This window comes from Cebidichthys violaceus, unplaced genomic scaffold (genome assembly GCF_023349555.1).
Source record: "Cebidichthys violaceus isolate CVI_PGR_0920_01 unplaced genomic scaffold, fCebVio1.0.p SCAF_22, whole genome shotgun sequence".
NCBI classification, from domain to species: Eukaryota; Metazoa; Chordata; class Actinopteri; order Perciformes; family Stichaeidae; genus Cebidichthys; species Cebidichthys violaceus.
This window is the reverse complement of record NW_027176395.1, coordinates 2,336,518-2,354,321: the sequence shown is the minus strand read 5'-3', so window position 1 is coordinate 2,354,321 and position 17,804 is coordinate 2,336,518. Positions and strand designations below refer to the sequence as shown.

The 17,804-nt window shown below is 39.2% G+C and overlaps 2 protein-coding genes across 3 annotated transcripts; both read left to right on the top strand.

Moving 5' to 3' along the window:
• The first annotated feature begins 1,234 nt into the window (after window positions 1-1,234).
• LOC137877652 (ubiquitin-conjugating enzyme E2 D2-like) lies at window positions 1,235-7,560 on the top strand. 2 transcript variants are annotated; one of them, XM_068717685.1, is made up of 8 exons: window positions 1,235-1,628; window positions 2,671-2,734; window positions 3,392-3,423; window positions 3,638-3,715; window positions 3,982-4,087; window positions 4,244-4,337; window positions 4,853-4,902; window positions 6,548-7,560. In XM_068717685.1, the coding sequence occupies exons 1-7, from the start codon at window positions 1,605-1,607 to the stop codon at window positions 4,899-4,901; spliced, it is 447 nt and encodes a 148-aa protein (XP_068573786.1). In that variant the 5' UTR covers window positions 1,235-1,604; the 3' UTR covers window position 4,902; window positions 6,548-7,560. The 2 variants fall into 2 exon arrangements, with proteins under 2 accessions (XP_068573786.1, XP_068573787.1); XM_068717686.1 differs by lacking the exon at window positions 4,853-4,902.
• A 603-nt stretch (window positions 7,561-8,163) lies between these two features.
• Window positions 8,164-17,789, top strand: manba (mannosidase, beta A, lysosomal). The gene is made up of 17 exons (XM_068718085.1): window positions 8,164-8,448; window positions 9,114-9,208; window positions 9,288-9,393; window positions 9,488-9,661; window positions 10,322-10,445; window positions 10,735-10,904; window positions 11,006-11,116; window positions 11,573-11,724; window positions 11,951-12,068; window positions 12,545-12,631; window positions 12,830-12,997; window positions 13,595-13,813; window positions 14,362-14,526; window positions 15,238-15,382; window positions 15,532-15,674; window positions 15,983-16,243; window positions 16,603-17,789. The coding sequence occupies exons 1-17, from the start codon at window positions 8,260-8,262 to the stop codon at window positions 16,825-16,827; spliced, it is 2,652 nt and encodes an 883-aa protein (XP_068574186.1). The 5' UTR covers window positions 8,164-8,259; the 3' UTR covers window positions 16,828-17,789.
• The last annotated feature ends 15 nt before the right edge of the window (window positions 17,790-17,804 follow it).

Sequence of the window (17,804 nt, the reverse complement as noted above, 5' to 3'; positions counted from 1 at the left end):
CAAGTAAAAGTCCTGCATTCAAATTTATTCTTAAGTGAAAGCCGAATATTGGCATCAAAATAAATGTTTAAGTACCAAAAGTGAAAGTAATCATTTTGCTAAAATGGCCCATTTCAGAATAATAAATATAATATTTGATTATGATTATTGATGCATTCATGTGTACGTCACTTTAATGTTGCAGGTGGTAAAGGTGGGGCTATTTATATACTGGTGGGTAGCTTGTGCAATTAAGTCTTATTGATATGATATATGTAACATCATTTGATTATTGCATCGTATAGTGTTAATCTGAATCTGGAAAGTAAAGTTATCAAATAAATGTAGTAAAAAGTACAATATTTGCCTCTGAATTGTAGAATAGAATTATAGTAGTAGGAGAAAATTCAAAATACTCAAAGCACAAGTACCCGCAAAATTGCAATAAAGTACTTTTCTTTAGTTCGTTATAGTTATATACAGTTATATTCCACCACTTTATTTTCACTATTTAACATCACCAAAAAAAGTTAAAAGCACTTTGTTTGTTTTACTAGTTTGAAAACACACAACATCTAAGTAATATTTCAGTAATGTTATTACTGAAACTAACTTCAGAAGGAGTTATTTCAGCACGTAAATATTTTTTGTACATTTACCAAAACAAGTAAAAGTCACATAATAGTCCAATCTTGTTAAGATTTACGTATTCTTTTAATTTAACATTGCAAGCACTATTTTACTTACTCTATTCAAGTGATCTTATTATTTACCAAAAGAAAGCTTGTCATTATTAACCATCCCATAATAAGCCTATTGATGTAGCAAGTTAAAGCAAATTGCAGTCAAAAAGAAAATGTGCAGTTTTGTATGCTGTGATTGTTTAAATAAATAATGAATACATTTATAATAATAATAATAATAATAATATAAATAATATTATTATATTTTATAATTGAATAATATTATTAAATAATATATATTATGTATATATTATTATATTTATAATATAATACTAATAATTCATACATTAATTAACAACAACAAGATACTTTTTATTTTATTAATTTTTTGGGCAGTAATGGGCTTCCATAGCCTACATTTTTGTTTGGTCATAACTACAAACAAAAAGTAGATCCCAATTTGATTTAAGTTTGATTATTAAACAACCGGTCTGACTGCATCACCACATCCGCCTCGTCACTCAGCTGCCATCTGGACCGCCTTCTCCATAATAAAGCCTCAAATACATGCAGACAGCCGCTAGTTGGCTAACGGCAGCGACCGACAGCAAGAGGAGCATTGTGGTCCCGGTGTTACTTCACTTATTGAGCCTGAACTGGGGGATACAGATTAACCAAATACAAGGCGGAGGGTTACCGAAGGACAAGTGTGACGTCTGTTTTTTGGCTAAAAAAAAATAAGCTCGCTAACAGCGCCGGCTATCTTTGTCACCAACTCTTTGCGCATACGTAGTTTTTTAGCTCGCTAGCTAACTTACGCTAGCTTCGAAAAAGAAAGGCCGGGTCGAGTTGACCCAGCATTAAATTATTTAACAGATAGCGGAATCATCCTGGCATCGGAAAAACCTTCGAATCTAAGAAGAAAGAACGTCGAGAGAGAGCATGGCTTTGAAAAGGATCCACAAGGTGAGATAACGTCGTTTAACGGGGATCTAACGGCTATTAGCGCGCGCCGCTGCCACATACGGATATGGCTTAACGTCTGATCGGCTAACACCATTCAGCTAAGCTAGCTTAGCTTGCTAGCACGAGCAGTTTCGGTTACGTTACAGGTTCCGTGTGTGTGTGTGTTTGGTCGAAGTGAAATGACAGATAGACTAAAAACGAGAGGCTCAACACTAACTACTTTTACGTAAACACCTTTTTTATTATTTGAACTATTTACCGGAGCTTCACGGTGAGACACACAACAGTGTCTAATAGTTCGTTTAAACGTGTTATACCCATGACTCACATCGCTCTTTTGACTCTGAGTGAGCAGTCAGAGCTGGTATGTGGTCGTATTTGTTCGGTGCCATTGCACATCACAGGGTGTGTTCTGGCACTTAAACGGGGTCAGATTGGAGTGGAGTAACAACCTCCTAAATAAAGTGTTCCCACCGAGGACGCATGTCTTCACTCTGCTGTTTACCGGGGCTCTTCTTTCAAGGAAATCCATATATACACTTTATTGTGAAATTGTGCCTCCACCTCACTCTGACGTAGCTGTGGACCCTAAAATGAAACATTAGAGGTTGTAGTACACGTGCTTAGGTGTGGTCCTGCTGTTAACTGGAGTGAGGATAACAAGGTGGCCCCACTATCTAACTTCATGGAAGTGTGACGCAAAATAAGCAGAAGGCCCCTTTAAATAAACTTCAGCTGGAAGCAAACAAAGTGTCACAGTCTACTTCTGTATATTAAGAAAAAGCCTTCATCACCTGACTGTGAATTGAACAACATTGTTTTTCTATAAAGTAAAAACTAAACATCACTGTTAATACAGCGCTGATGTAGTTATATGGGTTAACTTAAAAACACCAACAAATCACAAGGACGAAACAACAAGAAGTGCTAATCAACAGTGGATCCTCATTGTTGTAGTTGTGAAGATGACTGTGGTCTTAATTGATTATTGTGCTAAACTTCTTCTTCTTTTCATTTTTAAAAAAAAAAAAAAAATTTATAGGAGCTTACCGACCTGGCTCGTGACCCTCCAGCACAGTGCTCAGCCGGCCCAGTGGGTGATGACAGTAAGTGTCTTAATTTCTTTAATCAATCGTTTGGTCTGTAAAATGACAAAAAGATGTTATGATTACTCACAGACCAGAGATACACCCTCATCTGTCTTGTTTTCTAAGTCAACGCTCCAAAAGATATTAAGTTTAACATCATGTATGATAAAGAAAAACAACAGATCTTCACATTTGACAAGCTGGACAACATCGTTTTTACTTTTAATAACAACCAAAACAACTAGTCGGCTATCAAAAGAGTTGCTGATTAATTTTCTGCCGATTGACTAACCGTTTAACCGACAGTAGGAAACGTCAAAACTAAAATGTGAGGAACACAAATTTGGAGATACGGCTGAAAACAGACTTTCCTGAACATTTTAATTTAACAGAAATTGTATTGCGTGTTTAAGTGAACTCTAAAAGCACAGAGGGACGAAGGTATCATGCTAAGAACTGCTTATATTGTTCATTAATACCTCCACCATAAGTAGAGTGATGGAACATATAGTAAAACTAACACATTACCTCCATGGAGTTTGAACATGTTCTACAAAGAGAACTGGTGTTACTTGTAAGCTGCAAAGACCGTTTAGACGACTATCTCCTGCCAGATCACATACTTGTGTCCTTTCCTTGGTTCCTTACCTTTTTTTTACTTTCTGTTCTCCGCAGTGTTTCACTGGCAAGCCACAATCATGGGACCTGTAAGTAGATCCTTTTATGACTTAATTGTTGATCTCTGTTTTTACGTTAAGGCAGCAGGGTGTTTGAATGTGTCACTGAGGTTGTGTTCCTGGCTGACTTTTTAAATGTATTCACGAGATAAAGGTTGAAATTTGACTTGATAATGAGAAGCTGTGGACCGGCGGTTTTAGATTGTTCTATACTGAAATATGGAAATGTCCTTCTTGCTTTCAGTGCGACAGTCCGTATCAGGGAGGTGTTTTCTTCTTGACAATTCATTTTCCAACAGACTACCCCTTCAAACCACCCAAGGTGAGCTCAATCACACCTGAACAAAGACTCCTTTTTTTTTAATTTCTTTTTTAAATAAGAACACATTTCCTTAATAAGTTACAGAGCAGCGTTTCCTCTGAAGTGAAACAGAGCCCAGCAGTTTGGCGTCATGAACACATTTTGATTGTTTACAACCCTCATAAAATAATACCTGTCTTTCCAGTCGAGCCACCTGTCGGAATTTGAACTGCATAACAATTACCTGATGTGTCCTCACTGGTTTTTATGTTCTCATTTCCTTCCAGGTTGCTTTTACAACAAGAATTTACCACCCAAATATTAACAGTAACGGCAGTATCTGTCTGGATATTCTCAGATCACAGTGGTCTCCTGCGCTTACTATTTCTAAAGGTACTGTCCAACTATACGTTACGTGTGTCGCACATTCAATCTAGGTTTCTGTGTGTCCAAAAAAAAAAAAAAACGAGGCTGGTAAATGGGCTAAAATGCATATTTGGTATTTTAATTTGCTCTTTTGAAAAATGGTATTTGTTCTGTTTCTTGTAGTTCTTCTCTCCATTTGCTCACTCCTATGTGACCCGAACCCCGATGACCCACTAGTGCCAGAGATCGCACAAATCTACAAAACAGATAGTTCGAAGTAAGTGTACATATTCTATATATACTTTTCTCTGAATATGAAACGACCCATTTAACGGTCTGCATTATACACTCTGATGCCAGTTTGTTGGGTAGACTTTGACTGAAACGAATGCACTCCAATCAGTTTTGGAGAGTTGTAAATTCAACTTGACGATGATTTCGGAGGCGGCAGCTTGTTGTTCTTCTGAATTGTATTGCATTATACATGAACTGGGTGGACAAAATAATAGAAACAACTCTCGGTGTAATGCAGCAGACTTTAACAGCACCACAAGCTGTAGCCTCCAAAATGACCGTGAATCAGCATCTCTCTAAAACAGTTGAGACCAAACTGAACCTCCATGAAGGCTTTATTGCAGCACTGTTGTGTTATACTGCTTTGTTTGTTCTTTAGTTAGGTATACCTACTAAACTGGCAACTGATTTGTATATTTTTATGATTTATTATCCACAATAAGTGCGACCTTCAGACGCCTAGTGGAATGAGTGTGTGACGTAGTTTCACTCTGTCAGGTACAATAAACTAGCTCAGGAGTGGACCACGAAGTATGCCTTGCTTTAGGGTAAGATCAAGAGCCAGCGCTGCATCTTGTTCTGGTGTTCTGGGTGTGGTTCTGTTGTGTTTGTGATGTTCTGGTCTCACTGAGTTCAGCTTTTTACATGCACTTTGATAACCTGCGGATGAGTCCCGTTGCTGTAAATAAACAAAGTTTAACAGAATATTTCCACCGACGCGTTGGCGTTCTTCCCCCACAGACGCAATGGTTTCTTCACAGTTGTGGGTTTCGGCTAACGAGGATCCAGTAGTCTTAATCAATACGTTCTCACAGACCCACTGATAGATGCAGACATAAAATACAATGTTTCTAAAAAATCAAAATGTGAATTTGTCTTATCTCTGGAGCCCAGAGATTGCTGCTCTGTCACAGTTCATGATGGGTTGCTTTTTTTATTTTTCACAGTTATTGTTGCACGGTAAAGCTGTAAGGTTCATGGTGGTGCATTCAAGGACACGCCAACAGTTGGCTGCCAAACAGACCTGCATTCATGAGCTATGATGTCTGAAACTGAATCCTAGCAGACTAACAATAAGGACAGTTTGAGTTTGAAAATGTTCCTGTTTGAGCAGACGATGAAGCAAAGCAGTTTGTTCAACAGTCTACCGGCCGTGCAATGATGTAACATCTTAAATACGGCCAACAAGTCATGTACTGTGACAAGCTAATTTCCATAGTGTGCTGAAATGCGGACACCAGTGGCTTCCTGGAAATGCATTCATCTAGACATGAATGGTTTGAAAAATAGCAAGATGGATATGTTTGTTTAAGAAAAGGTTGGCAGATGGAAGCAGGTAGATCTTTACGTAGCTTCAGGGTCAAAGGACCAGACATTCTAATAACACATGAAGCAGGAAATGAGATGAATTAATAAATACAAAGAGTCAGAGTGCTGCGTTTACTCAAACCTTTGCATCTGGAGCTTTAGCTTGTTTCCAGGTATCTTACTAATCATCAGGGTTTGAAATAACACATTTTTATTATCTATTAATCTTCAGACCATTCCCTAGAAGCTCCAGGAATATTCCGTTTATAGTTAAAGTACATACAACAAAGAGAGGAGCTTTAAATACATTTGGAGAAGCTGCAACTAGAACATGTTTTAAAAGACTTCACTAATCTCTGCAGCTCAACTCAGCGCAATTACTGGAAATGCACATTTTCATATATTTAACTTGTGTTGCACCCATTTTATGTAGAAACATTAAAATGAGCATGAGTCAGTAATATTCTGTTGTTATTAACCGTTGGTTATCCCCATACTGAAACAAAGCAATGTAGTATTTGATATTAAAATGATAAAAACACACATATGTCATCTGGGAGTGAGCCTTCAGTTATTGTGACAGAAGCAGAATTTTCTGTGCATGTAAACTTATTCACTAACTCCAGCATGAAATGGTTTTGTGTGGCAAAAAAAAAAAAAAAATGTATCCTTCATCAAATAATTATTTCAGTTTCAAAATGGACACGTTCAGTTTGTCCAAAGTGTATTTTTGTTATGTATTTATGCATAGACTGACACAAAGCAATGTGCTCGAGTGCATGTGCTTTAACAAATACTGATCTATAAAGAGAACGTTGTCGAGCATGAGATGTTTGTTTGAGACTTCTTAAAGTAATTTTTTTTTTTTTCTTTTCCTCTTTCCAGATACATCAAAATGGCAAAAGAATGGACGCACAAATACGCAATGTGATTGCATCATTTGGAGAGCTGGTGGAAAATGTTGTTGCTGGTTCAAACAAAACAAAAAAACACACAAGGGATTCTTTTTCACGTTTTTCTTTTTTGGTTAATCAGAGCATTTTTTTTTTACCCCCCCCCCCCCTTTTTTTTTTTTTTTTCACCTGCGCGCTTATAAGAAGATAGTGTTTTCTCTCTAGGACACGTGCCAGTTTAAAATAATAATCACTGTGGTTCTGAACGCCAGTAAGAGTTTGGCGATGACGTTCGCTCCGCACACACTTGGTAGACTGTGAATGTCTCCTGAACCCCATCAGCCCCGTGACCATCCAGCTGACTGTCTGTGCGATTTAATCATTACTTTACTCTAAGCTGGATTTCTCAAAGCACTTACAGAGAAGCCTGTCTTTTTGCCATACCTGTAAACTCTGAATTTTAAAAAAGTTTCGATTTGGTGAAATTCTGCATTATTATTTTTTTAATTCTTATTTTGAAAGTGGTAAAAATCTGATCTGGTTCGTGGCTCTTGTCTCTGGACTGGTGTGACGTCAGTATGTTCTTCTGATCTTTAGTATAGGAATCTATTACCTGAGGAAGGAAGTGTATCTTATTCCACTATCAAAGTGTGTGTACAGAGAAGCACAGCAGTATATATCAATGTTAAGGAAACTATAAGAACTTCAATGTTGTATTTTATGCATGTTAATAAAGGTAGGCTATTATATCTGATATGTTTCTGCAAATTATGTCGATTGTAAGGCTGAACAGTTGGAAAAATGTGGTTCCCCTCAAAGGCATTCTATTTCTTTTTTTTTTTGTTATTTAGAAGCCAGTAGATGAGCTATTAGTTTTACGCCCAATCGAACACTGTCTTCTTGTAGCCCTAAAATATTGATGCAAAGCAAATGGTTGATAATCAACTTGTGGCTCTGTTTCTTTTTTTAGTTTTCCCTTCAATAAAGTTACTTAAATCCATACAACGGATCTGCTTTTTATTTGTTTGAGACATCAGCTGTCATAATAAAGCCTTCAGTGTTTCAGGTTTAGGGTTTTTAGGACTTTTTAAATCACTGTTTGTAATATTTGTATTTGCCCTCAGGTAAACTGCCAGATACATTTTTGACAAAAGTATGATTTCAGTGTCTCACTGTGACTGATTATGAATAATTCTCAGGTACGTCAATACCCACCAAGTACACGATCAGTACTTACTTCTGGCACTTGATGCTAATAGTATTTTAATGTGATAGTATTCTTTTACTTAAGTATGAACTTATGATTACTGAATACTTCTGTCACAGAAGACAAATAATGTAATAGTATGCTTCTAAGTTTTAAAAAATTGATAACTCATCAATAACCATGTGTGTAGTGTTTGTGGTTTATTAATTACCAAAATACTATTTTTGTTTATTTATACAAGACTACATTATTTATTCTTTAGTTAAAAATGTGAGAATTTTGATTCCACACGCAAACAAATGTATTTATTTTTTTAAATCTTTAACCACCGAAATGTTTTAACTCTTTCGCTCCAAGACTCTGATCACATGACTGTCACGAGGAGGGTCACGTGACAAACTAGGAAGAGCCTGTTCAGAAACCGCAACAAAACTTGGATAGTACATTTAAAGTAGTATTCCCGTGACTTACCGTGACATATATACAAAGCAAAAACTATGGCTCCGTTTGTAAACGGTGTTTGTGTTTTGTTGTGTTTGTTTTGCGGAGTTTTATCGGTGTTTTGTTCAGTGACTCGGAGTCTGAACGGTAAATGGAGTCTGTCAAACTCCGATGGGTCGGTGTCGCTGCCCGCTGAGGTTCCCGGATGTGTTCATTCAGCTCTACAGCAGCAGGGATACATCCAGGTAGGTACAGACAGTACTTTATGTGAGGATGTATAACTACAACTGTATTTTTTTATGTATTCTCCTTATTCCGGAAGTACGGCATGCAGTTACACAGTGTGTGTGTGTGTGTGTGTGTGTGTGTGTATATATATACCTGTGTATATATATGTGTGTGTGTGTGTGTGTGTGTATATATGTATATATATGTGTGTGTGTATATATATATATATATATATATACCTGTGTGTGTGTGTGTGTGTGTGTGTATATGTGTGTGTATATATATATATATATATATATATATATATATATACACCTGTGTGTGTGTGTGTGTGTGTATATATACCTGTGTATATATGTGTGTGGATATACTGTGTGTGTGTGTATGTATATATACATTTTATTTAGGTAGAAATACTAAGTACAAATGTTATATATTTTCACTTGAATTAAAAAACTAAATTGTAAAACACATCTAGATTTTCATTGTAGGAATACAATTTAGAGACAATATGATTAAGTAGTTAGTAAATTATTTATACATGTTTTTAATACTTTTTTCTTTTTGGTGCAATGCCATATGTCTTTATCAACACATGCTTCAGCAGCAGGTGTGAGTAATAATTCATAAACTGAGAGGAATTAAATAGAACAAAGTAAATCATTTTGTACTCTTCTTTCAGGACCCATACTTCAGGTTTAACGATGTGTCTTATCGGTGGATCGCCTTCGATAACTGGACATACACGACCACATTCACTGTCTCCACCCAGCTGAGGTCGGTATGATGAACTGTGTTATTGTTTTAAAGCACTTCCTGTCTCCTGTTCCTGACTCACCTGTGTGCTCCTCAACAGAGCCAATCAGAAGGTGCTGCTCGTCTTCGACGGCGTTGACACTGCAGCATCGATTTGGCTCAACGGAATCGACGTCGGGAAGACGGACAACATGTTTCGTAGATATGTACGTTCACCGGAAATGAAGCAGTTCACCGGAAAATAAGCAGTTCACGATGCACCGGGCACATTTTTCTCACCTGCATCGTTTGTCTGTGCAGGACTTCCCAGTCAGAGACTTGCTGAAGGACGGGGATAACGTGCTGAAAGTGAGCTTGTTGTCTCCGGTTCTTTATGCGTCTGAGCGGAGGAAAGCTCACTCTGCCTACAGAGTTCCTCCTGAATGTCCTCCAGATGTCCAGAAGGGGGAATGTCACGTCAATTTCATCAGGAAAGTAAGAACGTCCCGCTACGTTTTACTTCACATCTGGAAACCTGAAAGTAAAACAATCTGAGTTTGTTTTATTCTTGCACTAAAAATTGACTCATTGTCAGATTTAAAAAAGTTTCTCCGATGTCCTTAGAGGACAAGAATGTCAGCGTCAAAAAACTGCCATAAAAATATAAGATATTAATATTATTTTCCACTTTTACTGATTTCAATTTTGTCACCAACATCCGTCCTGATCATAACTAGAAAATATTAATACATTTTCAGAATTTAACCCTTTAAAGACTGTTTACGTAACGTGTCTATTGTTTTTTATGAAATTAGTTATTTTCTGTGGACTGAATGCTAGGTCTAGGTCTAGTTCTAGGTCTGGGATTTGTCAATGATTATAGCAGAAATATGGATTTTGAAGCATTTTTATTAGCCTCATAAACATGTGGTGGAAAATAGTAAAAACTACAATGTGTAGAAGGAAGGTCTCTTGACTAAAACCCTGATGAAAAAGACTTTATGCTGTAATGTGGTTTTAATGGGAACATTTCTGTCCTCGGGGGTCCGTCTGTCTGTCTGTATTTTGGCTACACAATTTATTATAGTTTTACTATTAGAGCTGAGATGAACTTAATGAACAGTAATCTAAAACTCGGCCTCTGTTCTGCTGAAGGAGCAAAGCTCTTTCAGTTGGGATTGGGGTCCCTCGTTCCCCACGATGGGACTGTGGAAGGGAGTTCGGCTGGAGGCGTTTGATGTCCTGCAGCTCATCCGGGTTTCCTCTGTTCCTCTACACAGTACGTCTCATCTACTCTTCATCACCGAGCTTGTGTTGGGAAAAACACACCAACACTGAGGAATACTGTTGTAACAAAAACCGGGAGGATTTGAGGCAAAATATTAAAAAAAATCTGCTTCTATTTGCTCTGATAGAAAGTGATGAGTAGTCTTGAATTATAGACTTCTGTTATGTAGCGTTCCCTCGTTAATGTCTTCCAGTACTACTGTGTCCCACCCTATGTGGAATAATCAAATGTGTTTGTTCTGTCTTTATTTATACTCCATGTAATCCGTCCGTCTGTCCAGATCTCAGCCTCTCTCAGTGGAGAGTCCAGGTTGAGCTCCTCGTCGACGCTGCTCAGACGACTAACGGGCAAATCGTTCTCTCCATACCCGAGCTGGACTCGGAGCAGATCCTCCAGACGCAGTTCCTCCCAGGAAAGACCAAGAACAGCTTCACCTTAAACATCAACACGGTACTCGAAACAACCTGCTCAAACTGACTCTCCTCAGTTAGTGCGTTGAGTAGTAAAACGTTTCTAAACACTTAAAAACTGCGTTTTTCTTCTTCCTCCAGAGCAGCCAGGTGAAGCTGTGGTGGCCCAACGGACACGGAGACCAACCCTTTTATCGTCTCACCGTCAGAGGCTTTCAGGGCCGGTTCATGATCCTGAATACAGAGTCTAAGGTCAGAGTTCACTTACAGTCTCCTCGTGTGTTATTTAGGCTTTAAGCTGCAGAGTGTGCTGTAGAATCAAAAGCCCAACATGTCTGCACCTCTTTGTTTTGTCAGTCCAAACCCCAAAGATATCAAAGATATTCAGTTAAATATGATATAAAACAGAGGAAATCAGGACATCTCCATATTTGAGAGACTGAAAAACTGCATTTTCTGGCCTTTTTTTTGTTGCTTTAAATCACTTTAACGATTAATCGATCATCTAAATAGTTGTTTGCAGTTTACTGACATGCTTTAAGATTTCTGGGTGCTGAGGTTAAACATCTTGGGGCATCTTTTTTTTTTCCTACTTCTGACTGAACTCTTGTTATTGCTCCACATGTGCCACAGAGATAAAAAAAAATCAACTGAATTCATAGACAATGAGTGCATTTCTTTAGAGTTTGATGAAAATCTCTGCTGCAGGTGTATTTTCGCTCAGTGGAACTTGTCCAGCAGCCAGTTGTCGGCTCTCCAGGCTTGAGCTTTTATTTCCGCATCAATGGGAAACCAATTTTCTTCAAAGGCTCCAACTGGATCCCAGCCCACTCCTTCCAGGACCAAGTGACTCCCGCTGTGTGAGTTTAGTGTGGAAAGCCGCTTTTTTTTTCTTTTCTTGAGTCTTCTGAGTCCGACTGAGTGAGCTGAATATCGATCAATAATCACGAGGATATTCTGAGAGAAACCGTTGGGTCTCCTCTGTGACTTTGTGCAGACTTGTTACCTGACTTTGAATCACAGGACAGGCCTTGTTTGAACCGCTGAGAATGTTGTGAATACATTAACTGTGTGTTCGTCCCGCAGCTTAAGGAACTTGTTGCAGTCAGCCGTGGATGCGAGCATGAACACCCTCAGGGTGTGGGGAGGAGGAGTGTATGAGCAGGATCTCTTCTACAGCTTGTGTGATGAGATGGGAATCATGGTAACTACCGGCATCCTCTAGTGACATCAGTATTGCTTTATGTACCACCACATAAGCAGAAATAACAAAAACAACAAACGGTTGGTTACAGGTGACATTTGACTGTCAGATTATATTATTATATAATTGATCTGTGTTCTGTTTTATTTTGTAATTGGTTCAATTGATTTATAGACTTTTGCACTATTGTGAGTGCTTGTGTTTCTTCCAGTACACTAAATGTTAGCACTGATTCAGTGCCACAGCAGACGTTCACGTATAAACGAGGTATTTTGTAAAACTTCAGATACAAAGATGCGACAGATGTCGATAATAAATAATACATAAATCAGAAAGTAATGTTCCCCTTCAATCATCACTGTTACAAACCAGTACAGAAGAAACGAGGTGTTTCTGGACAGATGATTATATGTTTGACATTATGAACATATTGTAGGACAAACGGATGCTCAAAGTGTTGAGATGTGTGTCTCTAGGTTTGGCAGGACTTCATGTTTGCCTGCGCTATGTATCCCGCTGAGGACGACTTCATACAGACGGTCAGAGAAGAAGTCCTCCAACAGGTGAGCGTTGTGTTTTCATTTCATTTCAGAGGATGTCATATCTGAAGATTTTATACAACCGCATGTAATGATTACGACAAATCAACCAAAACACGTTTTTAAAATGCCATAAAAAAAGGTAGTTTTAAGCATTCATAAAGTTTTTGTTTCATCCTGTCTCGGACATTAAATGTACTCGTTTTTGTTTTTACTCTCCAGGTTCAGCGCCTCAAGTCTCATCCCTCCATAATCACTTGGAGTGGGAACAACGAAAACGAAGCTGCTCTGGCGACAGACTGGTTCAACATCCCAGTTTCTCAGAGACCTACATACCTGAAAGACTATGTGACGCTGTATGTGAACAACATCAGGGCGGTCGTTCAAGAGGTGATGTCTAAGAAAAGGATTTATGTTTTTAATACATAACTGATGGTTAAAAGAGTAATATGCTTATAAGCAGGCGCCTTCGTTGTCATCGGTCGGTGAGAGAACGCCCAATCAGCTGACCCGGTGTTAGATTGGTCTTTTGCTGAAACCTTGTTCATCCTTTTTACGGTGAACTTGTTTGTATTTTGGACTCCTGGATTTAGAAAAGTGAGTAGAAAACAGGAGACCATCATCAGCATAGAAATAAATCAAAAACCAGACCTTGAGGGCGAGGAAAGTCCAGGATCAAGATCCTTTTAGCATCAGGAAAGCAGCGGGGGTTTATGGGAAATGTGGTCTTAACACCAACAACGACAGGTTACAGGTCTTCTGAATCATTTGTCGCTTGTAAATGTGCCCAAAAAACCCATCTTTGGCTACTTTTGCACAATTATTAATTTATTGCTATTTTACTTTTATTAAATTATATCGATTTGCGTGTTTTCACCTCTGTGGTCAGCACCTCTCCAACACTTCTGTGCATTCCCTCTCACTCTCTCGTCCATGTTTATGTTTTTAAAACATGCTTCATGATGACCATCTTCATTTCTCCCTCAGGAGGACCAGAGTCGCCCGTTCCTCGTCTCCAGTCCGACAAACGGGGCTGAATCGGAGCAGGAGGGTTGGGTGGCGGCGAACCCTTACGACCTTCACTACGGGGACACACACTTCTACAGCTACACTCTGGACTGCTGGGATTGGACGACTTTCCCTCGAACACGTTTCGCCTCCGAGTACGGCTTCCAGTCTTGGCCGTCCTTTTCCACTCTGCAGCCGGTGACTGAATAATCCTTTCCAGTTGTGTTTTGTTTTATCAGTAGATTTAAATCTTAAATCTGAGGTATCCTCTTTTATGCTATCTGGAGAAGTTTAGATGTGTTTGGATCTCTTTTGTGCACATTTATATTCTTTTTCTTCATATTATTACGTGATTAAGGACCAGAGATGGATGCCACATGGTCAAATTTCTTGGCTGCATTTCTTTGAAAAATACATAATTATAGGGTACTTTGATCCATTTTCAGAGTCAAGCATACATTTTAACCACTGCTGCTGCTCATAGTATTTATAATAATGATAATTTTGATAGATTCCTGACACATAAAAAAAGAAAACAGCACATAATAAAAGAAAACATTCAAGACAGGAAGATATTAAATAAATTAAGACTAGATCAGATGAAACAGTGAAGGTGAAAATAGTGAAATAATTACAAAAGCAGGATTTAAGAGGTAGAAGCTGATTTTTGTCCATCACACCCAAGAAGTTTATTGTTGTTGTTTTTTAGGTGGTGTAAAGTTTCCGTCTGTTTTGTGATGTTTCAGGTTTCCGTACCAGAGGACTGGAGCTACAACAGTAATTTCTCTTCCCACCGTCAACACCATGAGGATGGAAACCAGCAGATGTTGCTGCAGGCTGCTTTACACTTCAACCTGCCGAACTCCACGGATCCCTTGAAAAGATTCACAGACACTCTCTACATCACTCAGGTCAATCCCACAAACCACCCTCACCTCGTGTCCAATAATTCAACCTCATAACGCAACGAAATAACGCCACAAAGTTAGGCTAGTAACGTTACAACGACACAGACCGAGGGCGTTCAGAGGATGTCTGGCCCTCCTAGGTATACTGACAATTAGGGGGTTTCTAAACAGTTTCGAGAACAGAAGCGCTCGCTGTCCAATCGCCGAAAAATGCAATTCTTTCAGAAATCTCCAAATGTCAAAAGTTCTAGAAAACATATTGCAGCATGGATATTTTTTTTTATCGTGTTCATCAAGGTCTGTCCTAATGTGGAATTTTGTTATGATTTTTGAGTGGTCAAAAATTGTTGACTTTTGCTCCAAAACTGTGTTAATAGTACATATGAGACGTAAGGGGGTGGCATCACATTCTTCCTTCATAACGTTTTAAGCCCTTTTACACTGTATTTTGATTAATTTATCAGTTTTTATTTATGATTTATGACTAGAACAACTTGACACACACTGCTGATCTACATCTCAAATCAATCGTCATGTTCCCAGCTCTCGTATGACGTACACCACTTCTATGTGGCATCTACAGTTGACCCGCTGTCTCCCCCCTAAAGATCCCCCGTCTCCCACTCCGGACCGCTCTAAAAAAAAAAAAAAAACGAGGTTAGGAGGTTGAAAAACACAGTTCACGCGTAGTGATGATCGCGTGTCATGTCGCAGGTCATGCAGGCGCAGTGTGTGAAGTCACAGACTGAGTTTTATCGGCGAAGTCAGAGTGAGATCATTGAGGGCAAAGGTCTCACTATGGGCGCTCTCTACTGGCAGCTGAACGACGTCTGGCAGGCGCCTTCCTGGTCGTCGATCGGTGAGTGAACGCCAACTCGGCACACACATTTCTAGATTGACGCTTTGCTGAAACATTGTTCCTGCATTGAGAAAAGTATGTTATAATGAAAATATTTTCATGATCAATACAATATTCCCTACAAATTAATCTTGTCCTTGTGTGTGCAGAGTTTGGTGGGAAGTGGAAAATGCTGCATTATTTCGCGCAGGACTTCTTCGCCGCCGTCCTGCCGGTGGGCTTCGAGGACGGCGGCGCGCTGTTCGTCTACGCCGTCTCAGACCTGAGTCACGACCTGAAGCTCAGGGCTGTGGTACGTCTTCAACCGCGAACTGTGTCTTCACATTGCATTCACTGTGCAGGCAGCGTTTGTCCAAACAGCTTCCAATAAGTGCTTTCAAACTCCAAGGGAACAAAAGCTAGATGTAAAAAAGATGAATTGCATCCCTGTGCTTACAGTTTCTACGTATTTCTGTGCACACATTAAAACCAGAATCAGAAAAATAACAATACCGTGTATTAATAAAAAACAAGATTATGAAACAGGCTTTTTCGTACAGTTACAAATTATAAAAATCAGATTCATTCATTACTTTTCTCATTTCTTCTCTTGTGGATCAGGTGTCCGTGTACTCCTGGTCTGATCTGGACCCGGTTTGCACGCTGAAGTCGGACCTGCTCCCGGTCCCCGGAGACAGCGCGGCGACCGTTTTTAAACAGCCAGTCGCCGCCCTGCTGGCAGGATGTGGAAGCTGCACCCGCCTCACCTGCCTGCTCACCTTCCACCTGGAGGACGGCGGCGGCGGCCAGCAGGGTCCCACCAACCACCACTTCCTGTGCTCACCCAAAGACGCTCAGGGACTCCAGAGACCCAACATCACAGTAAGACGCCGTGTTCAAAAGGCTGCTTTTATTTGTTTATACAAAGATTTAAAATAACGCATGGAAGCAGGGATGGAAGAGTCCATTAATCTATAATGTGTATTTGTAATGCGTAATGTGTAATTTACGCCCTTATTTTGGTAGTCAATGTCGAGGTACAGACAGGAAATGTGGCAAGAGAGTGAGGAAGGGAAGACCAAGGCCACAAAGACACACATAGTGGACTTCTAACACACTTTATTGACACGTTCATGCTCACATTTACTCATTATAAACCTTGTGTGTGTGTGTGTGTGTGTGTGTGTGTGTGTGTGTGTGTGTGTGTGCGTGTGCGTGTGTGTGTGTGTGTTTCCCTGCAGGCCACGGTGCAGGAGGATAAGGCCGGCTACAGCTTCACCCTCCACTCTGCCTCTGTGGCTGCCTTCGTCTGGCTCGATGTGGGAAACGTCCCGGGACGCTTCAGCTCCAACGGCTTCCTGATGCTTTCTAGAAACAGGACGGTCAGTTTTGACCCTTGGCGTGAAACCAGCATCGAAGAACTCTCCCGATCGCTCACCGTCACGTCTTTGAGGGACGTATACTGACCTGAGACCAGCCAGCCTCCATGTGGAGGTGAACCAAAGTGAAGAGGCATTTGATTGTCTGTACTTCTAAAAGAGATGCTGGGACTGAGATTTGTTGAGTGTCAGAAAGATGTATTTTTTTTTTACCAGTGCCAATTTTCTAAATGTGTAAACTTGTTTTCTTGCTGATCCAAAGCTCTTTTTTCCCCTCATAGGAGCAGAAAAGCCTCAGAAAACAGCAGTTAGACCTGAACATTTCCAAACAAAGGAAACTATTGAAGGTGGTTTTAGCAGCTCGAGACAACAAGGTGACCCACTGTATTCAGTCAGGAGCAGGGAAACGTTGACACGCGACAGGCTTTAACATGAAGCTTTCATTCACACAAAGGAATGAAGTGTGATTTTGAAAAATCGTGAACAAGCCAATATACATCTCACATGTCTTTGATGATTCAGCTGCTGAAACAGATGAATAATTTATTCATTGAGTTAAATGAAATGGCAAAATGTCTCATTTCCTGCACTGATCAGACTTTTTCTCCTACAAAGAGACAACATCTAATCTGAACCGGTTCTGATCTTACAGATGGTTTTGTGCTGTGCACCGAAAACCTTTTTGTTTTTGGAGTTTTTTTTTCTTTTTGCACATTTCTCAGATAATTGACAGAGTGAAGACTCTTAATACTTGACATCGTTGATGTTGTATTATTTGCAGTACTGTCCAAAATGTGTTTTGTAGAATATGTAGATACATTTGTATAGATTTGTTGTTTGGACATTTAAAAAAAAAAATGCAATTCAGTGTTTATAAATGAAACATTACAAAAATAAGAATCAGAAACAGGTTTATTGCTAAGTAGCTTTTCACATACAAGGAATTTACCTTTAAGGTATTTTAATATAAAACGTTCGCAATAAAACAAAGCAAAAGAAAGAAGAAAATAAGTCAAAGATCATGAATATGGAATAGAAATTTACAGTTAAAATAGTCAAAATGT